The sequence below is a fragment of the Notechis scutatus genome, chromosome 1, assembly GCF_049901735.1.
Source record: "Notechis scutatus isolate UNSWTSFEM ecotype Mainland chromosome 1, rNotScu1.2, whole genome shotgun sequence".
NCBI classification, from domain to species: domain Eukaryota; kingdom Metazoa; phylum Chordata; class Lepidosauria; order Squamata; family Elapidae; genus Notechis; species Notechis scutatus.
The window spans coordinates 335,265,111-335,290,110 of record NC_142009.1 but is presented as its reverse complement, the minus strand read 5'-3'; the positions used below and the strand labels follow the sequence as shown (position 1 = coordinate 335,290,110).

General features: G+C 45.8%; 1 protein-coding gene across 1 annotated transcript in view; it reads right to left on the bottom strand.

Annotated features, from left to right (window-relative positions):
• Positions 1 to 25,000, bottom strand: part of SHD (Src homology 2 domain containing transforming protein D) — a 77,116-nt gene that overhangs the window by 8,247 nt on the left and 43,869 nt on the right. The window contains exons 5-8 of the mRNA XM_087952800.1: positions 16,192 to 16,275; positions 11,182 to 11,212; positions 11,031 to 11,150; positions 5,909 to 6,028 (exon numbers count right to left, since the gene is read on the bottom strand). Coding sequence (XP_087808926.1) covers positions 5,909 to 6,028; positions 11,031 to 11,150; positions 11,182 to 11,212; positions 16,192 to 16,275 — 355 coding nt within the window. The remainder of the gene's footprint in view (positions 1 to 5,908; positions 6,029 to 11,030; positions 11,151 to 11,181; positions 11,213 to 16,191; positions 16,276 to 25,000) is intronic.

Below are 25,000 nucleotides of genomic sequence, written 5' to 3'. Positions count from 1 at the left end.
TCGCAAAAGCTTAATACAGGGGTGTTGAACTCAAGGCCCCTGGGCCAGATCCAGCCCACGAGGCCACCCTGGAAAGAGCAAAGGAAAGGGCTAGCAAAACTAAAAGCCAAACAAAACAAAAGGAGAAACGTTTCCCCCTTTTGGCATTTGAGCATCCCATCGGTCAGAAATGGTGTAGGGTCTCCTGCTTGGGCAGGGGGGGGTTGGACTAGATGACCTACAAGGTCCCTTCCGACTCTGACGATCTGCTATCTGTTATTTATCCAAGAAGAGACAGGAAAGGAGAAAGGGAAAGGAGGAAAGACAAATGAAAAGATGGGAAGATATGAAGGAAGGGAAAAAAGGAAGGAAAGAGGGGAAGGAAGAAGAGAGGAGAAGGAAGAGGGGAGGAAAAAGAAGAAAAGGAAGGAAGGAAAGAAAAGAGGAGGAGGGAGGGTGGGAGTAAGTAAGGGAGGGAGGGGGAGAAATGATGAGATGGATGGATGGATGGATGGAAGGAAGAAGAGGAGGGGGGAGGGGGAGGAAGGATGGGATTAAGTAAGGGAAGGGAGGGAGGGGGAGAAATGATGAGAAGGAAGGAAGGAAGGAAGGAAGGAAGGAAGGAGGGAAGGAAGGAAGGAAGGAAGGAAGGAAGGAAGGAAGGAAGGAAGGAAGGAAGGAAGGAAGGAAGGAAGGAAGGAAGGAAGGAATTAATTTATAATGAGAGTGAGTGAGAGTCTGAAGGAAATCCTGCCTTAGCAGGTCCCCCCCGCCCCCCGCCCCGACAAGAGTGACATTGATCTGGCCATGCCCCCCCTTGTCCTCCCCAGGTCAAACACAACCCTGATGCGGCCCTCAATCAAATCGAGTTTGACAACCCTGCCTTAATAGGTCAGTTCGGCATTATTTTGGCACCAGGGAAGTCTCCAAACTTGGCAACTTTAAAATTTGTGGACTTCAAGGCCCCAAAATTCCCCAGCCAGCCGTGGGAGTGGAAGTCCACAAGTCTTAAAAGTTGCCAAGTTTGGAGAAGTGGCCTGTTTAAATTTAGACAAAAGAAAAAAGTCAGAAAGTCGAAACCAGAAGTCATCTTTTTGAAGACGAAGATGAAGAAGGCGATCCATCTCTCTGAACTTCTGGCTCGGGGCAACAGAGACTAGATCACCAAGGATCCCACAAACTCCGGTCCACGATCCATGGGGAACTGGACTGTGTAAGAGGTGAACAAGCGTGCAAAGCTCCATTGGCACAAGTGCCAGGCACGTGTGCGAAACCATCCTGCTGCCGCCACTGCAGTTGCTGCTGGTCCCCAAAGCCGGAAAGGCAGGGGTGGGATTCAAATCTCTTCTGTGGGTGTGGCCTAATTTGTGGGTGTGGCTTGGTGGTCATGTGACTGGGGTGGTGTGGCTTGCTGACTGGGCGTGGCTTGGTGGTCACGTGACTGGCTGGGCGTGGCTTGTATGTAAATATTATACATATTGATGTAAATATTGATATTTTTTATTTTAAAAAAAAAGCAACTTTTACCCAAAATCAGGCAAAGCAGGCAGGCAGATTGAGTTGCTCACGGAATCACAGATTCACTCAGAGATCTACCTTTCTGCCATCTGCTACCTGAGTCTGCACTGAAAAATAGAAACTTCGGTCCTAAGGAAGGTTCAGCTCTGCTTTTAGATTAGCTAGGAAGCAAGAAATCCAACCATTTCCTGCTTTCAGGCTAATCTAAATCTCCTGGCCCAGCAGAATAGCTGATGGTCGGGGGGGGAAAAGAAAAAGAAAAATAGCAACTTACCAAATACAAGGCAAGTTTGATGGCATGCATGCCAGGTAAGGAGTGAGTGGGCTGGCCAGTGGTGCGAATTTGTTGGTTCTCCGAACTGTGCACAATCGTAACAACCGGTTCTATAGAACCGGTCCAACCAGGTAGAATCCCACCCCTGCGGAAAGGTAGAGATAACTTGTTGGTGCTTTTTTCAGGGATCTCAAAAAGATCAGAGTTTATCCATGAGGGGACTTCAACTCCCAGAATTTTCCCAGCCAGCCAGTGCCCAAAATCCAGAATGAGATCCCCAGATGAGACCAAGAAGAATATACATTCCCTAGGTCTGAAAACACACTGGCCTTCTATCAAAATCTCCTTCTGGCCTTGTTACTAAGAACAGAACAGAGTTGGATGGGACCATGGTGGTCATCTAGTCCAACTCTTGCCCAAGCAGGAGACCCTACACCATTTCTGACAGATGGGAGTCCAATCTCTTCTTGAAAGTCTCAAGTGATGGTGCTCTCACAACTTCTGAAGGCAACTTCTGTTCCATGGGTTGATTGTTCTCCCTGTCAGAAAGTTTCTCCTTATTTCTGGGTTGAATCTCTCCTTGTTCAGTTTCCATCCATTGTTCCTTCTCTGGCCTTCAGGGGCTTTGGACAATAGCTTGACCCCTTCCTCCTCTCTGTGGCAGCCCCTCAAATACTGGAAGACTGCTCTCCTGGATCCCCTGGTCCTTCTCTTCACTAGACTAGCCAGGCCCAGTTCCTGCAACCAATCTTCATATGAACAGAACAGAACAGAGTTGGAAGAGGGACCTTGTAGGTCATCTAGTCCAACCCCATAACCCTACACCATTTCTGACAGAGGGCAGTCCAGTCTCTTCTTGGAAGTCTCCAGTGATGAAGCTCCTGCAAGTTCTGAAGGCAACTTCTGTTCCATGGGTTGCTTGTTCTCACTCTCAGAAAATTTCTCCTTATTTCCAGGTTGAATCTCTCCTTGTTCAGTTTCCATCCATTATTCCTTGTCTGGCCTTTGGGTGCCTTGGAGAATAGCTTGACCCCTTCCCTCCTCTCTGTGGCAGCCCCTCAAATATTGGAAGATGCTCTCCTGTCTCCCCTGGTCCTTCTCTTTATTAAACTAGCCAGGCCCAGTTCCTGCAACTGTTCTTCGTATGTTTTAGTCTCCAGTTCCCTATTCATCCTGGTTGCTCTTCTCTGCCCTCTTTCTAGAGTCTCGACCTCTTTTTAAACAATGTAGTGTTATCCAGACGCCTCTGATTTTATCTCCACCCTTAAAGCGATTCCTCCCCAAAATAATTTAGCAGAAAATAATTCTTTCTCCACCACCACACAAAGCTGGAGACTGCTGGAGTCCATAATGCTTTTTGAGCTTGGTTGATTGTTTGGAGACGTTTCATTACCAAACCAAGTCACCTCATCAGTGTTAATGAGGGTGGGGTTTTCTTGCCTATATATACAGTAGCTTGCCCTGCCAGTGGGGCTGCGGCTGCAAGTGTGGTTTTTTCTCTTCCTTCTTGATAAGAGTATTGTTTTCTGCTTGATTGTTTGTCTGGTGTTAATCCCTGCTTATCCGGCTGGTGAGAATCCGTCCAGGTTTTTTTTTTTTATTTATTTTCCTTCATTTTTATTGTCTCTTTTCAACCATGTGTAAAGGTGGCTGATCTCCATACAGACCTTGGTTCTTATTCCATTAAAAAAGAAAAAAAGGAGAAACTGTAGATTTTAGACTCCTTTCTCCAGCAGAATCACAGGTCAAAATGACATTAATCCCGTCTCTAAAGAAAGATTCTCCATTTGTGGGAAGGATAAAAAAAAAAAAACGGTTGTAATTTCACGGCTCCGACAGAGCAGAAAAGAGAACTAAACGTTGGGCCGTGTCAGCTTACAAATGGTGTGATCAAAGCGCAGGAAAAGGTGTGGGTGGGGGCAGCGTGACACGGAGGGGGTGCGGTTGTGACCTTCTCAAACACAGATTATACCCCTCCTGTCAATTCATATTTTCTTCCTTCCCCTCTCACTCACCCACGGGCTTAATGAACCGCCCCGTAAATCACGGCCAAGGACAATTGGGTTGGGGATGATGGGAGCCTCTTGGGGAGGCGGAAAGATGTTAGGCTGATCCGAACAAGCCCACATTGGCATCTCTCGGGGCAAGGCGCGGAAGGGAGTTCTCGCCGCCTCCGGCTGCGCATCAAATCTGTTTAACCCCACACACACCTCACGCGTTTGCAGAAGAAATCTACTTAGAAATTGCGGGTAGAAAATGAGATTTTCTCCCTCCCCCCACAAAAAAGCTGGTGGGAGAAAAAAGAAGCCTGGACAATATGACCAAGGAACACCCTGAGGGGAAAACAGCCAGAGTAGAAATTGAACTGAATCAAAGACGGTTGTGTTGTTTCTCTGTGTCATGTAATAAATGTGGGTATACGCATCATTTTGTATTTATTTCTTTTGTCGTGGTTATGGAGTGTATATTAGAAGCGGTGACCCTTTGAGAGTTTGTATGCAATGAAATTTCATTTTAATGTATGCTGATTAGTGTACATTCAAAGTGACAATAAAGTTATTATTCTATTCTATTCTATTCTATTCTATTCTATTCTATTCTATTCTATTCTATTCTATTCTATTCCTCTATTCTTCTCTATTCTGTTCTATTCTATTCTAATTCTAATCTATTCTAATTCTATCCTATCCTATTCTAATTCTATTCTAATTCTATTCTTCTATTATTCTCTCTTCTCTTCTCTTCTAATTCTATTCTAGTCTAGTCTAGTCAGGTCTAGTCTAGTCTATTTTATCTTATCTTCTCTTTTCCTCTCCTCTCCTCTCCTCCAGTACATTGTATTCTGTTCTATTCTATTCTATTCTGTTATATTCTATTCTATTTGTTCTACTATTCTATTCTATTATTTTATCCTATCCTATCCTATCCTATCCTATCCTATCCTATCCTATCCTATCCTATCTCCTATCCTATCATTCTATTCTATTCTATTCTATTCTATTCTATTCTATTCTATTCTATTCTATTCTATTCTATTCTATTCTATTCTATTCTATTCTATTTTATTCTATATACTCTATTCTGCATTTTATATTCTACATTCTATATTTTATTCCATTCTATTCTATATTCTATATCAAGGATGTCAAACTTCCGGTGTCATGTTATCGTCACTTGACATATTGTGATTTTTCCCCTTCGCTAAACCGGGGGTGGGCGTGGCCAGAGCTTGATGCATCCAGCTCACGGGCCATGAATTTGACATCACTGTTCTGTTCTGTTCTGTTCTGTTCTGTTCTGTTCTATCCTATTCTATCCTACTCTACTCTACTCTATTCGACTCTACTCTACTCTACTCTACTCTACTTCGAGCCTTTGAGAGCTGTATGCAACGAAATTTCATTTTAATGTATGCCTATTAGTGTACATTCCAACTGACCATAAAGTTATTCTAAGTCTAAGAATCTTAAGAAGGAGGAAGAGGAAGAAACCGGGGAAGCGAGCAAAAGGATGACAAATTGAAAGCTCAACCTTGCCAAATACAGGTCGTCCTCGACTTACAACAGTTCATTTAGTGATCGCTCAAAGTTACAACAGCCCTGAAAAAGTGATAGTATTAAACATGCGAGCACACTGAGGGGGCCAGTTCTCGCACTTTATGACCATCAATGTGTCCTTCTGGGGATGTAACCGCAATGTTTTGTGTGTGTGTGTGTGTGTGTGTGTGTGTGTGTGTGAAACCGGCATGTATATACAACGGATTGCAGCATCCCGGGGATTCTGGGATCACCAGGGGGGTTCCAATGTGCAAAGTCAGTGGGGAAAGCTGGATTCGCTTAACAGCCGCATGTCTCGCTTAACAATCGCAGCAATCTGCTTAACAACCGTGGCCCCCCAAAAAATGGGGGTTGTAAAATCAGAGGCGACTTGCTTGCACCCTTTGCCAGTTGGGGCCGTAAGTCAGATAACAGACAATCCGAGTTGGAAGGGACCTTATAGGTCATCTAGTCCAACCCCCCGCCCAAGCAGGAGACCCTACACCATTTCTGACAGATGGGAGTCCAATCTCTTCTTGAAAGCCTCCAGTGATGAAGCTCCCAAGTCGAAGGGGGTACCTGTCGCAGTCCACCCCCTTACCTGAGTGAGAGGGAATATTCACCGCGGCTGGCCTCGCTGCTCCGAACCAGGTAGCTGCCTTCCCTGCACAACGTCAGGAGTGTCTCGGCTTCAGCTCGGCTGATGGGGCCATGAAACCACCTGTAAACCACAACAAAACCACAGTCAGACCAGGTCGTGCCTCTCTGTGGTTTTCCTGCCTGAGAGTCTGGCTGAGGCCTGTTTTTGTCTACCTGTTGGAGAAAGGGGTCTTCCACAAGCACACTGTCCCGAGATTGAGGGTCTAGATACAGGGGGTCTTCAAACTTGACAGCTTTTAAGACGTGTGGACTTCAACTCCCAGAATTCCTCCTCCAGTCAGGTTATCTCAGGAATTCTGGGAGTTGAAGGCCACAAGTCTTAAAATGGCCGATGTTGAAGGCCCCCCCATGTTAGACCAGGGGCCTTCAAACTTGACAGCTTTAAGACTTGTGGACTTCAACTCCCAGAATTCCTCCTCCAGTCATGTTAGCTCAGGAATTCTGGGAGTTGAAGCCCACAAGTCTTAACACTTGCAAGTTTGAAGACCCTTGGCCTAATGCATGCTTCTACATGTTATCTCCCAGCCAGGTTTTAAGATCCATTTTGGAATGGTTTGCCTTCAGCATTTGTGGGTGCTCCATCACTAAAGGTTTTCAAGAAGCCATTTATCTGACATGGTATAGGCCAGGGTCTCCTGCTTGAGCAGAGGGTTGGACTAGAGAACCTCCAAGGTCCCTTCCAACCCTGTTATTCTGATCACTAAGGGAGCTATATAAGTTCTCCCAACCTATGACGGCAGGGGTCTTCAAACTTGACAGCTTTAAGACGTGTGGCCTTCAACTCCCAGAATTCCTCCTCCAGTCAGATTATCTCAGGAATTCTGGGAGTTGAAGGCCACAAGTCTTAAAATGGCTGATGTTGAAGGCCCCACCACCAGGGGCCTTCAAACTTGACAGCTTTAAGACTTGTGGACTTCAACTCCCAGAATTCCTCCTCCAGTCAGGTTATCTCAGGAATTCTGGGAGTTGAAGGCCACAAGTCTTTAAATGGCTGGTGTTGAAGCCCCCACCAGGGGCCTTCAAACTTGACAGCGTTAAGACTTGTGGACTTCAACTCCCAGAATTCCTCCTCCAGTCAGGTTAGCTCAGGAATTCTGGGAGTTGAAGGCCCAAGTCTTAAAATGGCTGATGTTGAAGCCCCCATGTTAGACCAGGGGCCTTCAAACTTGACAGCTTTAAGACTTGTGGACTTCAACTCCCAGAATTCCTCCTCCAGTCAGGTTATCTCAGGAATTCTGGGAGTTGAAGGCCACAAGTCTTAAAATGGCCGATGTTGAAGGCCCCCCATGTAGACCAGGGGCCTTCAAACTTGACAGCTTTAAGAAGTGTGGACTTCAACTCCCAGAATTCCTCCTCCAGTCAGGTTATCTCAGGAATTCTGGGAGTTGAAGGCCACAAGTCTTAAAATGGCCGATGTTGAAGGTCCCCCATGTTAGGCCAGGGGCCTTCAAACTTGACAGCTTTAAGACTTGTGGACTTCAACTGCCAGAATTCCTCCTCCAGTCATGCTAGCTCAGGAATTCTGGGAGTTGAAGCCCACAAGTCTTAATACTTGCCAAGTTGGAAGACCCTTGTCCTTGAAAGAGTGCAGAGAAGAGCTACAAAGATGATTAGGGGACAGGAAGCTAAAAGCCTAAAACGTATGATGAATGGTTGCTGGAATTAGGTATGTCTAGTTTAATGAAAAGATGGATTGTGGGTGAGATGATAGCAGTCTTCCAATATTTGAGGGGCTGCCCCAAAAGAAGAGGCAGACAAGCTTTTCTCCAAAGCACCTGCAGGCAGGACAAGAACCAACGGATGGAAACTAATCAAGGAGAGAAGCAACCTGGAACTTAGGAGAAATTTCCTGACAGTGAGGACAATTAACCAGTGGAACTGCTGGCCACCCGAAGTTGTGTGCTGACGGGGGGCTTGTGGGTGCTGCACAGGGGTGGGGCTTTGCTCAAGAGTGTGATAGGCAACAGGCTTTTAAGGGGCTGCCAGAAAGAGGGGGCAAGTTTGCACCAGAAGGCAAAGAAGAAGCAATGGATGGAAACTGAACAAAGAGAGAAGCAACCTAGAATTAAGGAGAGATTTCCTAACAGTGAGAACAATTAACCAGTGGAACTGCTTGCCACCAGAAGTTGTGGATGCTCCATCCCTGGAGGTTTTTAAAAGATTGGACAACCATTTCTCTGAAATGGTATAAGGTTTCCTGCCTTAGCAGGGGGTCAGACTAGAAGACCTCTAAGGTCCCTTCCAACTCTGTTATTCTCCCGGTTGCTGGGTGGGCATAGCCGTGGTGGGCATGGCTTAGTTGGCCTCCTGCACCATGGCGGGGGAGCCGTTTTTTTGCCCTCCGCGGGCTCCAGAGGGTTTCCTCCAGCCTCTGGGAGGGCGAAAATCGGCGGAAGTTCCGTTTTTGGCCCTCCCCGAGCCTCCGCGCGAGCCTTGCACTTATCTGGGATCCAAAAGGGGCCATGTGGGGACCCCTGGGAAGGGTGGGGCTGGGTGGGTGGGGCCAGCCAGTCATTGCAAGTACCGGTTCGGTGAACCAGAATGTAAACTTTACACCCGGTTCACCCAAACCGGTGTCCCCCGCTGATTATGTCAAAGGATTATAGAAATGATAAGCACTCTGCTGTGATGGCAGTTGGAACCAAATTCCTTTCCGCTTGGCATTTTTCCCAGCATGATAAAAATGACCATGTCAACTCATAAAACATTTTGTATACATGTTTTATAGTTGACGACAGAAAGGAGGGGGGAAGTTTCAAAGAGCAGCTGGCAGTGTGGAATCGAAAGTACATTCCATTCATATTTTCTTCAGAGACTGATTAGATGACTGAAGTTTCTGCCGTGCAAAAATTTAATTGGAGAGCATGATTGATGACTCTTGGCTATGGATGTTTTTCGTTGGATGAAAAACGTTTGTTTCATCCCCGTTTGCACACCAAGTCGTGGGTATAATTTGGTCAATAGCCACTTAATGAGAAAAAATCACCAGTACAAAACCTAATTAAAACATCAACAATTTGCGGCAAACAGGACACCAATAACAATTATGTCTGAACAGTCGATATACGCCATGGAATAATATTTATTGAACCTTGCTGGGGTATGCGGGAAGAAAAGAAAAAAAAAAACGGAAGAAGAAAAATGAATGACTTTTGCTAGGGAAAAAAACTAATCCAGGAGAGGTTGTCTGTAAAGGCAACGTGTCAGTCAGGATTGTGCCAAGGAAGTCCCACCTCAGTCACATGTGACGCACGAAAAAAGTGGTGGGCGCCATCTTGACTTTTTTGCCCCTCTGACAGACATCCTGCTTAATTCCAATTTTTTTCTTCAGGGAATTTGACTCCTTTTTACGACCTTTCTTGCCACTGTCGTTAAGTGAATCACTGCAGTTGTTAAGCTCATGATGTGGTTGTTAAGCGAATCTGGCTTCCCCATGGATTTTGCTCGTCACAAGTTCACAAAAGGGGATCCCGTGACACCGCGACCATCATAAATACGAGTCAGTTGCCGAGCATCTGAGTTTTGATCACGTGACCATGGGGATTGCTGCAACGGTCGTTAAGTGTGAAAAACGGTCCTAAGTCGGTTTCTTCAGTGCTGTTTTATCTTCGAAAGGTCACTAAACAAATAGTTGACAGTCAAGGACCACCTGTAAAAGATAAACCCCTGACCTGGTAGGGAACGAGCCAACTCGCCATGGGACAAGTTGCTGCAGGACAATTTAACAATTCTATTTCATTATTTAAAATAAATAAAAAGTTATTTTAATTTTTTTGCACCCTTTCTTCAACAAATCTATTCCACTATTTCTTTGATATTAGTTTAAGTCTTGTCCTAAAGTGAGTTGTTCTGTGGTGAATTGGCCGTGGTGAATTGGCCGTGGTGAATTGGCTGTGGTGAGTTAGCCATAGCAAGTTGGCTGTGGTGAGGTGGCCATGGTGAGTTGGTGGTGGTGAATTGGCCGTGGTGAATTGGCTGTGGTGAATTGGCTGTGGTGAGTTGGCTGTGGTGAATTGGCCGTGGTGAGGTGGCCATAGCAAGTTGGCTGTGGTGAGTTGGCCATGGTGAATTGGCTGTGGCGAATTGGCTATGGTGAGTTGGCCGTGGTTAGTTGGCTGCGATGAATTGGCCGTGGTGAGGTGGCCATAGCAAGTTGGCTGTGGTGAGTTGGCCATGGTGAGTTGTTGGTGGTGAATTAACCGTGGTGAATTGGCTGTGGTGAATTGGCTGTGGTGAGTTGGTGGTGGTGAATTGGCCGTGGTGAATTGGCTGTGGTGAGTTAGCCATAGCAAGTTGGCTGTGGTGAGGTGGCCATGGTGAGTTGGTGGTGGTGAATTGGCTGTGGTGAATTGGCTGTGGTGAATTGGCTGTGGTGAGTTGGTGGTGGTGAATTGGCTGCGATGAATTGGCCGTGGTGAGGTGGCCATAGCAAGTTGGCTGTGGTGAGTTTGCCATGGTGAGTTGGTGGTGGTGAATTGGTTGTGGTGAGGTGGCTGTGGTGAATTGGCTGTGGTGAGGTGGCCATAGCAAGTTGGCCGTGGTGAGTTGGCCATGACAAGTCAGCCATGGCAAGCTGGCTTGCTCTTGATTTGCCATAAGAAAGAGTGTGGGGGGAGATCTGATGGAGAAGCTCGATTGCTATGACCAGAAGCACATTCCATGTATACCTTTCTCCAGATTGTGCCTCAAGTTACCAGAGCCAGCCAGAGAGGTGTGTTTTTCTACAGCCTGCGAGAAAGTGCTTCTTGGAGAATGTGATTTATGACACACCCTGGGAGGAGTGGAGAAACAGGGTCATAGGTGGGCAGTAAATTAGGTAGGTCAGAGCCAACTGGGGAAAGTGCCGAAGTGTTGCTCCTAATAAATAATTGGATTTCTTTTGAAACTTGGCTCGAGGCTGATGAATGAATTAGGGCATCCCTTGGAACCCTGACACTGGTGAATAGACCATGGTGAATTGGCCATGGCAAGTTGGATGTGGTGAGTTGGCCACGGCGAATTGTCATGGACCCTCCCGGGACCCCTACAAGCTTTGATCCCCTCCCACTTATGGGGCCACTTACGCCTGACTCTCCAGGGGCAGCAACGGGTCGATGCGCTCAGCCAGGGGAACGCTGGACTCGGGGCTCTGCGGCCGACCAAACTTCAGGTGCTTCGGCGGACGCGGCGGTGCTCTTTTGGGGCTGAGGAGGAGGAAGAGGAGGAGGAGGGAGCGGTCGGTCCCACTCAGGGGCTTCAAACTGCGCTGTGGGAGGAGTAGGACAGACCCTTAGACGGATGGAGAGGCGTCTCGAAGGAACCAACGGGCACTTCCTCTGCCGGAAAAGGTTCCCTGATTGGCTAGCAGGGTCCCATGGAGAGGGAGGTCAAAAAAGTCAAGATGGTGACTTTTGGTGCAGAGCAAGCTCCGCCCATTTCTTACATGCCCTCTGGCCATCAGCTGCCATCTTGACTTTTCCCAGCAGCGGGAAGGGGTGTTGAAATGCTGACTGCCTGGTTTTTTAAAATATTTTTCTGGGTTTTGTAAATAATTTAATGGAGGACAACAGGTGAGTATCCCTCCCAGGATCTGCAGAGAGGGTTCAAAAACATCAAGATGGCGGCCACAACCCTGGCACCTGTTCTGGAATATGGTGGCTGTGGCCGCCATCTTGACTTTTTTGACCTCATCCCCCATGGACGCCATTGTACAAGCCTTTTCTTTTCAACCTCTACATAAGCAACGCTTGCAGGTTGTCATGGCAAAAGTTAGATGTTTGGGCCTCTGTTTTATGTATCAGTGTGGTTGTGCCATCGAAATGCAAGGTAGGAGAAGCCGAAGGAAGTTATCTTGGCTCAGAAATTCAGCATCTGGTTTCAAAATGATTCTGTACTGAGAGATTGTGGGGAAAAAATTTGCCCCACTCTCCTGTACAGGAAGACCTCAAATTGTGACCACAATTGGCACCGGAACTTTGGTCATTAAGTGAATCGCCCCCCAATTTTACAAACTTTTATTAAAGTCGCCAAGGTCTCACCTGACAGTGCAATCGCTTAGTGAGTTGTGCCTGATTTTACAACCTTTTTTATCACGGTTGTTATGTGAGTCATATGGTCGTTAAGTGACTCCCCATTGACTTTGTTTGTTGGAAACTCCCTGGGAAGGTCACGACTCAAAAGTGACTATCACATGGCGTTGAAAACATCTTGATTGGCTGGCTGCCCATCACAGGGATTGCAGGGACGCTGTGCGGGTCCTAAGGGCGAGGACTGGTTGTAAGTCACCTTTTTCAGGACCGTCATAAGTTCGAAGGGTTGCTAATGGTGGTTAAATCTGGGCCGACTTTCCCTTCTTGCCAAGAAAATAGCACAACCTTAATTTCACTTTCAATCATTAAAAATTAAAATGATAGGAATACAGGTTGTCCTCAATCTACAACAGTTCTCCACTTACAACGTCATCAATTTCCCCCTTTTTCTGCTGGGTCTCAAGGGATGGCTGTGCCCCCACCTTACAGGTAGTCCTCAACTTACAGCAGTTCATTTAGTGACTGGTTGAACTTACAATGGCACTGAAAAAAGGGACTGATGTCCCTTTTTCCCATGTACAACTATTGCAGTATCCCTGTGGTCACATGATCAAAACTCAGATGCTTGGCAACTGACTCATATTTACGACGGTTGTAGTATCCCGGTGTGTGTGTGTGATCCCCTTTTGCAACCTTCTGACCAGCAAAGTCAATGGGGAAGCCAGATTCATTTAACAACTATGTTACTGTTGTGGCCTGCCGGCGGCTGACAGAGCTGGCGGCAGACTCGGACAGTGAGGAGGTTGGGGAGGAACCTGGGCCGGTCCTGCAGTCTGGGGAAGGCTCTGACGAGGGCTCTGTGTCGGAGGCAGAGATGGGGCCGGGGGTCGCCTGACAGTTATCAGCTGCCTTTGGAGTCGGAGATCAGTGGGGAAGAAGAACAGCTGGAGCCTGTTCCCAGTGTGCTCATGCGCAGAGCTGCCAGGAGAAGGGAATAGTTAAAAAACAAGGGTCGACTCGGGAGTAAAGGCTCAGTGGATGGTGAATGGCCCCTCCCATAGGGAATAAAAAGAGGAGTGAAAGGTGAGGGGGCTTTTGCAGGAAACAATCCGTTCGTTCATTCCATCACTGTGAAGATCTGTCTGTGCATCCTAGAGACTCTGTTGCTAAGCCCTTCCTTGTCAGCACTGCGTTTGGAAATATTTACCGGGCAGCTTTCCAAGATAGATAAGATTTGAGCTCCTAATTATATCCTCGAAAGACTTTTTTTGCCAAGCCTTTGGTTGAATGCGAATGCAAGAAAATCCACATTCGTTGAATAAGAGAGGTTTTGCCGGGACTCGGAGTTTGCTTAGTGCTTTTTGGGGAAGCCTGGGACAGAACAGTTGCAGTTACTCTTTGAAGAACTGCGGCGTTTCACTTAGCAACGTAGGCGAGAAAGGTCGTAAAATGGGGCAACACTCACTTCACAATTCTCAAAGAAATGTTGGTCTCCAATTGTGGTCGTAAGTCAAGGATTACCATCTCGGTCAGTTGATGGCGAACCTTTTTGTTAGGGTGTGCCGAAAGCACGCGCATGCCGCATCCACAATGCAATGCAGGCGCCCCCCCCCTGCGCATGCCCACGCAGCACCCCCACCCCACCTCCTTAACTTGCGCTGTGCATGTGTACGCCTCCCAGCTGATTTCCAGCCCCATTTGGGGCTGTTTTCGCCCTCTTGGAAGCTCGAGGAAAGCCTCTGCAGCCTTGGGAGGCCGAGAAATGGGCCTTCTGGAAATACCGGAAGTGCCCATTTTCAGCCTCTTGGAGGGCCTTTGGAGCTCGGGGAGGCTGTTTTTGCCTTTCTGGAGGCTCGAGGGAAGCTTCTGGAACCTTGGGAGGCGAAACGGGCCCGTTTAGGCACTTCCGGTATTTCCAGAAGACCGATTTTTCGGCCTCCCAAGACAGCAGAGGCTTCCCTCAAGCCTCGGGGGGGGGAGGGGGGGCAAAAACAGCCTCAAATGGGCCGAAAATCAACTGGGAGGCATGCGTATGCACAGGGCAGGTAAGTTTGGGTGGGGCTTTGCACGCCTGCACAAACGGCTCTGTGTGCCACCTGTGGCACACCTACCCTAGGTTCACTATCGCGGATCTAGGTTGCGGTGCCTGCAGAAAGAGGGCAAAAGGAGAACCCCAACAGGACGACACAGGGGGTGCCGACACGTCTCTCTCTCCCCTTTTTAGAACATGCATCAGGACACCGCACACCCACCAATCAAAGTCAGAGGTGGCCCATCATCGCAAAGTCTTGGTTTCCCGATTTTGGAAACAAAAGTTGGGGGTTTTACACGGCGGACACCCCTGGAAATGGGCCGTGAAAAAATGCACAAGAACAGGCAGGGTGTGAAACATGCTTTCAAGACAGGCAAGCTCATGCAAGAACAACACACACACACACACAATTGATGCATGTGCAAGGAAAGGAACAATAGTGAAAGACAGAAAGGTGAGAAAAGGCAGGGAGGGGAGGAGGAATTGCCAGGACGAGAAGAAAACAATTATGTAGAATCTCTACCAAATAATAAACATTAATTCTGGGTCGATTTTTTTCAAAAGCATGAGAGGTGGCAGCTCTTGAGGCCTCGAATTTTATTCCTGCACAACAACTCATCGCCAAATTTTTAAGCCCCAAGTTAAGACTACAAAAATTAAAGTGTCTAGGATTAAAAAAAAAGAAAACATTTGGATTTCATACACTTCTGAAATGCAAGTAGTCCTCGACTTACCATGGTTTGTTTAGTGACCGTTCAAAGTTACAACGGCACCAAAAAAAAGAAAAAGCGATGTATGACCTTTTTTCACACAACTGTTTCAAGATCCCCAGGGTCACACGATCAAAATGGGGACACTTGGCAACTGGTTTTTATTTATGACGTGTTGCAGTATCCCGGGGTCACGTGATCCCACTTTGCAACCTACTGACACGCACCATCCATGGGGAAGCCAGATTCACTTAACAACGGAGTTTGTAACTGAACAACCGTAAGGATTCACTTAACGACTGTGGCAAGAAATGTCGTAAAACGGGGGCAAAATTCATTCCACAAATATCTTACTTAGCAACAGAAATTCGGGGCTCAGTTGAGCTCATATGTTGAGGACTGTCTGAATAGGACAATCAAATTTAAAAGCTGTGTTGGCAGCAGCCAAATAAATAAGAGTTATTGATGACTTCTCCATTTAAAAACACTTTCTTTGGAAAGGAAATTGTGGTTCTGGAAATTGGTTTTGGACAGGATTTTTCAACTTCTGCAATTCCTATGGTTTCCCGAAAATAAGACCCTGTCTTGTTTTTTGTTTTGTTTTTTTGCCACCAAAAAAGGCACCAGGTCTTATTTTCGGGGGATGTCATCCACTGACTAACCTCACTTATGTGCGTCGCCCCTGGCCTCCTTTTCGCTGTTAGAGGCCTTCAGGAACTTCTTATGTGGCCAGCAAGCCTCTTCTGAAGGCTTCTGAAGCTGATAACAGAGCTCAGGATCGATCCAGAGCTTTGTTATCAGCTCCAGAGGCCTTCAGGAAAGCTTTGCCAGCCTTGCCGGCTGCAGAAGAAATGGACCGGCAAGGCAGGGGTCTGGGTGTGCCAGGCCTGGCTACACCTGTCCAAAGGTAAGTAGTAGGGCAGCTCCACCCTCCCATCCCCACCCTAGCTAAATTTTTACCCGTGCACCTTGCAGTGGGCGGGATCTTAGTTAGGGCTTATTTTGGAGGGTAAGGCGTATATTTGGGTATAAAAATCAAGCTAGGACTTTCAATGCAGGTCGTATTTTTCAGAGAAACGGTATAAGATGTGTGGACTTCAACTCCCAGAATTCCCCAGCCAGGAATTGTGGAAGTTGAAGTCCATACATCTTAAATTTACGGAGGTCGAGGGAAAAACTGGTCCAGAGAGAGAGGCCCGTTATGCTTTTCTATCGATCTGACCTGTTTTTGCAATCACCGGGAGCCATACCCGTTGAATTCCTGCCTGCCAACCTGCAGCTTCTGTGTACTAAATAAGGTCAGCTCGCCCTCGGCCAACCTGCCAACCTTGAGAACCACAGTGTTCAAAAAAATAAAGATCAAAAGACAAGTAGCGAATGAGGAGAAGGGAGTAAAGGGAAAGAGAAGTGTTGATGGAGGAAAGGCAGGCCGGAAACAAACGGGAAGTAGGGGAGGTTGAAATCAAGACATCACCTTCTGGATCTAGGGGTTCTTCCGTCCCCGTAAGTTGTCCTACCGGCGGTGGCCAGGGCAAAACTTTATTCTCCTGTATGTCTACTGCAAGGGGGAAAGGGATGTTATGGAGATGGGTTGGGAGAGTTTGTAGAGAAAGGGACAGAAGAGCATGGAAAGGAAGGAGGGAGGGAGAAGATGATGGGAGGGATAGGAAGAGGAAGAAGACAAAACCGGCATGATAAAAAAGAAATGACTGAACAAGACAGAACAGACAGACAGACATGGGTAGACCAGAGGAAGCCCCCTACTACAAGCTTACTAAGTCCGTCAGGAAAGGATGGGCAAATCATATTGGAACGCCCATCTTCCCACCAATGCATTGCTGGTGGAAAGGGGAGATCGACGTTTTGATTGCACTTACCTTGTCCATCGGATCCTGGACTGATACGCAGTCCAATGAAACCTCATTTAACGGACAACAGAGGGGGAGGAGCTGTCTGTTATTCCCAAATGTCCACTAAACACAAAAAATGACATCACGCTCGCGTTGGGATGCAACTCGTGCCTTTGGGGTTATAACAGAATAACAGAGTTGGAATGGACCTTGGAGGTCTTCTAGTCCAACCCCCTTCTCCTGCAGGAAACCCTTACACCAGGGTCCCCAACCGCCGGTCCAGCGGACGTGCCGGGTGCGCGGAACAACCCTTACCGGGCCGCTGGTTGCTGGGCGCCGCCATCTTTTTGGTAAAAAGCGCTTCTGGTGAGCTTTTCCGGGTAGAAAGCTCACCGGGCGCTGTTTCGTCATAAAAAGATGGCGCGCCAGCGCTCGTGAGCTTTCCGGGTAGAAAGCCATTTCTGCCGAAAAGCTCACCAGAGCGCTGGCGCCGCCATCTTTTATAATGAACAGCGCTCGATGACGTCACCAAGCGCCTTTTACCGTCATAAAGATGGCGGCGCCAGTCTTTGCCGATACCGGGCAGCGCCAGCTGATGTCGGAACCGGGCGCGGCGTAAAAGGTTGAGGATCCCTGCCTTACACCATTCCGACAAATGGTTCCAACCTCTTTTTAAAACCCTCCAGTGATGGCGCTCCCACAACTTCCAAAGGCAACTTCTGTTCCATGGGTTGATTGTTCTCCCTGTCCGAAAATTTCCCTGTCACCTATGGCAGTGGCCCCCAACCTTTTTTGAACCAGGGACCGGTTTCACGATTATTTATTCTTCCACGCACGGTACCTGAGTAACGCGAGACTTCACCGCCATCGGGACGGCTCTTCGTTTGAAGCCGCCCCCCTTCGACAAAACTAAGGCGCGAGCACCCAAACGCCGCTTTCCAACTGAAAAACCGGAAGCACATTGCAACCGAAAACCTGGAAGCAACCAAAACCCGGAAGCGCCGTCGAAACAAGATGGCGGCGCCCAAGCTTATGACCCGGTAAAAAATGATCCACGGACCGGTACCGGTCCAGGGACCGTGGTTGGGGACCCCTGACCTATGGGATTCATCGCTGCCACATGGTTGAAGCAAGTGGGAGGGGTTGATGTTAATTGAGCAGCTCTTAGTAGACAAAATGTATTATTTTGATAGTTCAAGGTTACAGAGTGTGGCGCAGAAAGAATTAGAACTTACTTTGGGATTGGTGCACGTGATCTGGTAATGAAGAGAAAAGGGGGTGGGTTGTAGCTTGGGATTTTGTGGGGAAGCCGGGAAGATTTAGTTCTGGATTTCCCCAGAAGGTGCCAGGTACTGTTCTAATAAAAGTACTTTGAGATGGCGCGAGTCTTGGAGTTACCGGAAGGAATGGATTTTCCCTGGAATGCTGACGTTCTCCTTATTTCCAGGTTGACTCTCTCCTTGTTCAGTTTCCATCCATTATTCCTTGTCTGGTCTTCGGATGCCTTGGAAAATAGCTTGACCCCTTCCTCTCTGTTATTCTGTTATTATTCTGTTATTACTGTTAACCTTCTCATCACTCCTTATCACCCATCCCCTCCCACTTGTGATTGTAGGGCTGTAACTTTGTCGCTTGTATCCTTACGATTTATATGGACTGTTTCCTAGTATGATTTGATTGTTGATTGTACCCTATGACTATCATTAAGTGCTGTACGTTATGATTCTTAACGAATGTATCTTTTCTTTATGTATACTGAGAGTATTTACACCAAGACAAATTCCTTGGGTGTCCAATCACACTTGGCCAATAAAGAATTCTATTCTATTCTATTCTATTCTATTCTATTCTATTCTATTCTATTTCTATTTCTATTTCTATTTCTATTTCTATTTCTATTCTATTATATTCTCTCCTATTCTATTCTATAGTCTATTATATTCTCTTCTCCTCTCCTCTTCTATTTTCTATTCTATTCTATTTTCTATTCTATTTTCTATTCTATTTTCTATTCTATTTTCTATTCTATTCTATTCTATTCTATTCTATTCTATTCTATTCTATTCTATTCTATTCTATTCTCTCCTGTTCTATTTTATTCTATAGTCTATTATATTCTCTTCTCCTCTCCTCTTCTATTTTCTATTCTATTTTCTATTCTATTTTCTATTCTATTTTCTATTCTATTTTCTATTCTATTCTATTCTATTCTATTCTATTCTATTCTATTCCATTCCATTCCATTCCATTCCATTCCATTCCATTCTCTCTGGGGCAGCCCCTCAAATATTGGAAGACTGCTATCATGTCTCCCCTGGTCCTTCTCTTCACTAGACTAGCCAGGCCCAGTTCCTGCAACCGTTCATCGTATGTTTTAGACTCCAGTCCCCTAATCATCCTGGTTGCTCTTCTCAGCACCCTTTCTAGAGTCTCAACATCTTTTTTCTATCATTGGCAATCAAAATTATGCTTCGTCTGCTTAAGACAGCACTTCCCAAACCTCAATAGATTTTCCAAACTTGGGCATAAGCAGTTTTTTCTTTGGATAAACCACTCACAAACCCACTACGCAATCACACCAGGGGCATTTAAATGGACTTCAAGTGTTTTTACCCAGGGATGGGATTCAGCTGGTTCATACCAGTTTGGGCAAACCGGATGTTAATTTTATGCCTGGTTCGCGGAATTGGTAGTTCCGACCAACGGCCGGCCCCGCTTCTCCCCGGAGTCACCAGACGGCCCGTTTTGGATCCCAGGTAAGTCCAGGGGGAATGTGGAACCCAGGGAGGGTGAAAAATGGGCCTCCCAGAAGTCCGAAACGGGCCTGTTTTTGACTTCCGGAGGGCCTCCGGAGCCCGGGGGAGGTCATTTTCGCCCTCCCGGAGGCTCAAGGGAATTGTCCAGAGCCTGGGAGGGCAAAAACGCCCCCTCCCCCTGCCATAGTGCATATAGACTGGGTGAAACCAGGCTCAATAGCAGGAACTGTGAGAGGGATCTTGGAGTCTTAGTGGACAACCAGCTAAATAGGAGCCAGCCGTGTGCAGCAGCAGCCCAAAAAGCCAATGCAATCTTACGAGCTGCATTAACAGAGGGATACAATCGAGATCAAGGGAGGTACTAATACCACTCTATAAAGCCTTAGTAAGACCACACCTAGAGTCCTGCATCCAGTTTTGGTCACCACCCTATAAACAAGATATTGAGACTCTAGAAAAAGTGCAGAGAAGAGCAACCAAGAGGATTAGGGGACTGGAAGATAAAACATATGAAGAACAGTTGCAGGAACTGGGTCTGGCTAGTCTTGGAAGAGAAGGACCAGAGGAGACAGGATACAATTTTCCAATATTTGAGGGGCTGTTTTCTAAAGCACCCAAAGGCCAGACAAGGAATAATGGATGGAAACTGAACAAGGAGAGATTCAACCTGGAAATAAGGAGAAACTTTCTGACAGTGAGAACAATCCACCTATGGAACAGAAGTTGCCCTCGGAAGTTGTGGGAGCGCCATCCCTTGAGACTTTCAAGAAGAGATTGGACTGCCATTTGTCAGAAATGGGGTAGGGTCTCCCGCTTGGGCAGGGGGTTGGACTAGATGACCTATAAGGTGCCTTCCAAGTCTGATTATCTGTTGTCTGTTAGGGCAACCAGGCCATGCCACCATGGCCACGGCCACCCAGCAACCGGGGAGAGAATTACTTGCTGAAATTTTTGACTCCCACCCCTGGTTTTACCTATACAGGTAGTCCTGGACTTAAAACCACAAATGAGCCCCAAATTTCCATTGCTAACCAAGACTGTGAAGAGAGTTTGGCTCCATTTTACAACATTTCTTGCCACCGTTGTTAAATGAATCACTGCAGTTGTTAAGTGAGTAACACAGTTGTTAAGTGAATCTGGCTTCTCCATTGACTTTGCTGGTCAGGAAAGTGGCCAAGGAGGAATCACGCGACTTCCAGAAAAACTACGATCCCCATAAATATACGCCAGTGGCCGAGCATCTGTATTTCGGTCACATGACCGCTGCAACGGTCGTTAAGTGTGAAAACCTATAAAGTGTTTTTTACAGGTGGCACCTTCCTCCTTCGAGATTAGCGAAGATGCACCCCAATATGAGTCCGAACTGCTGGAAATGCAAAAAAAGAGGGAACTTTCTTCCATATGTGATGGTCTTGTGCAGAAGCTCAAAAATATTGGCAGAAAATTAGAAATTGGCTGGAGGAAATGACAAGAGAACAGATCGAATTTAAACCAGAGTCCTTTCTGTTAGGAATCTTTGATAAAGAATTACCCAAAAAAGTGAAATATATATTAATACATATTTTGACAGCGGCTCGATTGGCTTTTGCACAATGTTGGAAACAGCCTCACGTTCCATCAGAGGAGATGATTATTCAAAAAATTTCAAGTGGTGGAGAAATGGACAAATTAACCTTGGCATTAAAAGATAAAGATACTTGAATATATTACGACAGCTAGAACAGCTGGTACGAATGGATAGATCAAAGACAGGCTTCACACTAAAAGGTAAAAGAAGATATGATAGTGATATACAGATATACAGGATTAATTGTGTATATGGTATAAAATAAGGATAAAAAGGAAGTCTCACAAACTGTTGAAGATGAAAATGTTTTTAACTCTTTTCTATCTTTTTCTTTCTATTCTCTTTTTTTTCCTCTTGTCTTCTTTTTCTCTCTTGCATTTATGTGTGTGTTGTCGGTCTATTTTAATTGTAAAATCAATAAAGTATATTTTTTTAAAAAGTGTGAAAACCGGTCATAAGTCCCTTTTTTCAGTGCCGTTGTAAGTTCAGACGGTCACTAAATAAATGGTTATAAGTCAGGAATGGCCTGCGCCTCGGTTTTGGATAATGAAAGAAAAAGTTTTAGAAACAGTGGCTTAAGTATATTATGATGCCAAAGGCAAAAAAAAAAAAAAAAATCTTTATGCATGTTGTAAAGTTAGTGTCAATTTAATCAGTTCCGCCTAAATACTTTAATTGGGGGTGGTTTGTTCAGGGGCTAAAAAAAGATTTACGAGTAGATCTGAAATCACAGCCTGATTTTTGGGAGGAAAGCAGCTTGCTTGAGCTAATTTGAGAAAAGACCAATTAGTGTAACAAGAAGGCACCAGAAAAAAATGCTCAGAAAAGCTGCCCCTTATTGAACTTAAAAGTAAATGGGGTTCTAACACAAATATCGTTCTGTTGCTGAGATTTCCCCTCTTCTGGCTCTCCATAAATCTTGTTAAAAAGGACTTTACTTTGAGAATTTACTTTGGGTTGAACCCACAGGATGCAAAATCCTTGAATTATTTCAGAAGAATATCTGGAGCAGGGGTGCCCAGCCCTGGCAATTTTAAGATTTGTGGACTTCAGCTGTCAGAATTCCCCAGACAGCATGTCATAAATGCCATTTTTGTAGTCCGTCATAACTTCCAACTATCACTAAGGGATCTGTCCTAAGTCAAGGAACATCCTTTATAAGGTAAAATTATTCCTTTAGAAATTGTTCCCAGAAATGTATTGACATTGAAGAGACTCTAGAAAAAGTGCAGAGAAGAGCAACCAGGATGATTAGGGGACTGGAGGCTAAAACATATGATGAACAGTTGCAGGAACCGGGCCTGGCTACTCTAGGGAAGAGAAGGACCAGGGGAGACAGGATAGCATCTTCCAATATTTGAGGGGCTGCCCCAGAGAGGAGGAAGGGGTCAAGCTATTTTCCAAAGCACCTGAAGGCCAGGCAAGGAACAATGGATGGAAACTGATCAAGGAGAGATTCAACCTGGAAATAAGGAGAAACTTTCTGACAGGGAGAACAATCCACCCATGGAACAGAAGTTGCCTTCAGAACTTGTGGGAGCTTCATCACTGGAGGCCTTCAAGAAGAGACTGAACTGCCATCTTTCAGAAATGGTGTAGGGTCTCCCGCTTGGGCGGGGGGTTGGACTAGATGACCTACAAGGTCCCTCCCAACTCTCTTATTCTGTGGTATCCAGGAATAAAAGAAAGCCAAGGGACCACAAATGACATTACTTAAGGTAGCCGGGCACCTGTGAAACACAGAAGGTAATGAAAAAAACCAGCGGTCGCAAATTGAGGACCACCTATAGATTTCTGAGAGCAGCAACTCATGCAGAGGTGCAACGGGCAGCTCAGGCACTTCGCCTGCTGTTTTTATCCAATTACACCAGGCTGATCCGGTGGGAAGAATAGCATGACTGATAAGAAAAAGAGAAGCTAAATTTACCTGCCGTATTGCTTATCAGCTAAGCCAGAGAGAGACAACTGATGGATCAGATGGATCAGATTTTCTGCATTCCCCAGAGATACACTCCCCCTCCCATGTTTGCAGATGGAAGATTTTTAGCTCTTGGAGGTGGGGAATGCACCTCTCTCCTCCTTCAATCAATCAATCTTCTATATATATAAAAGAGAAATATCACTCACGCATCATCACAAAATCTCCAGAACCATAAAGCCTGCAAACTTGACATTTGGCACGTATGTTCCTCTTGGCTTCTAGGTGCTCACTAAGAAAAGATTTTTTTGAAATGACCATCAGAGCATTATTATTATTATTATTATTATTATTATTATTATTATTATTATTATTATTATTATTATTATTATTATTATTATTATTATTATTAATTATTATTATTAATTATTAATTATTATTATTAATTATTATTAATTATTATTATTAACATGCTCTGATGCTAAGGAGTTCTACTCCCCCTCCCCACCTGAAAAGAAATCTCTTCCAAATGCAAAACACAAGCAGAGGAGAGGAGTTTCCATTTTGGTTTTAGTTTCAAGCACCAAGCAGCTTTAGTACAGAACAGTTGAGCTAAGCCACGCCCAGGCTCCTTGCTGTCTCCTTGCTCACACAGCAAATACTGTTTCAGTTTCCAGACAACCCTCAACTCTCTCACACACTGACAGGATGCTAGCCAGATGAATACCAATGGATGCTGGTAGGCAGAGGCAGAATTCCCCCCGCCCCTATTTTCCTCCCTAAAAACTAAGCCCCACCACATAGTTTTGTAGCGAAGCACGGGTATCGAGCTAGTATCACATATTCAAAGATAAATCGCCTCTCTTGAATCCTGAGTTGTCCCATTGGTTTTCCGGCTTAAAAAAACAGTGGGACGGTTATCATATTTATTTTTAAAGCGCGGAAGATGGAGAATCACCTCTTCTTCAGAGCTCCATTAACTTTAAAAAAAAAACCACACTAAACCATATAAAACGTATTTTATTTTTTTAATTAGGAGTCACTCCGGGAAGCAACTACGACCCACTCAATTTGTGACTCAGATAACAGATAATCACAGTTGGAAGGGACCTTGTAGGTCATCTAGTCCAACCCCCCGCCCAAGCAGGAGACCCTACACCATTTCTGACAAATGGCAGTCCAGTCTCTTCTTGAAAGTCTCAAGTGATGGCGCTCCCACAACTTCTGAGGGCAACTTCTGCTCCATTGGTTGATTGTTCTCACTGTCAGAAAGTTTCTCCTTATTTCCAGGTTGAATCTCTCCTTGATCAGTTTCCATCCATTATTCCTTGTCTGGCCTTCGGGTGCCTTGGAAAATAGCTTGACCCCTTCCCTCCTCTCTGTGGCAGCCCCTCAAATGTTGGAAGATGCTATCCTGTCTCCCCTGGTCCTTCTCTTTACTAGACTAGCCATGCCCAGTTCCTGTAACCGTTCTTCATATGTTTTAGCCTCCAGTCCCCTAATCATCCTGGTTGCTCTTCTCTGCACTTTTTCTAGAGTCTCAACATCTTTTTTATAATGTGGTGTGCAAAACTGGATGCAGTACTCTAGGTGTGGTCTTACTAACGATTTATAGAGTGGTATTAGTACTTCCCTGGATCTAGATTGTATCCCTCTGTTAATACAACTTAGGATTGCATTAGCTTTTTTGGCTGCTGCTGCACACGGCTGGCTCCTATTTAGCTGCTTGACCACTAAGACTCCAAGATCCCTCTCACAGCTACTGCTATTGAACCTGGTTTCACCCAGTCTATATGTGTACTTTTGGTTTTTCTTGCCTAAGTGTAGGACTTCACTCTTCTCTACATTGGATTTCATTTAGTTAGATACGGCCCAGTGTTCTAGTCTGTCAAGATCCATCTGGATCTTGAGCCTATTTTCTTGGGTGTTGGCTATTCCTGCCAGCTTAGTATCATCTGCAAATTTGGTAAGTTCCCCTTCTATTCCCTCATCTAAGTCATTAATTAAGATATTGAAGAGTACTGGGCCTAAGACGGAACCTTGTGGCACCCCACTGCTTACTTCCCTCCATGTAGTCTTAGACCCATTAAGGACTACTCGTTGAGTACGGTTTGCCAGCCAGTTGCGAGTCCATCTAGTGATGGTGCTATCTATTCCACTTTTTTCTAGTTTACTAAGAAGTAGGTTGTGGT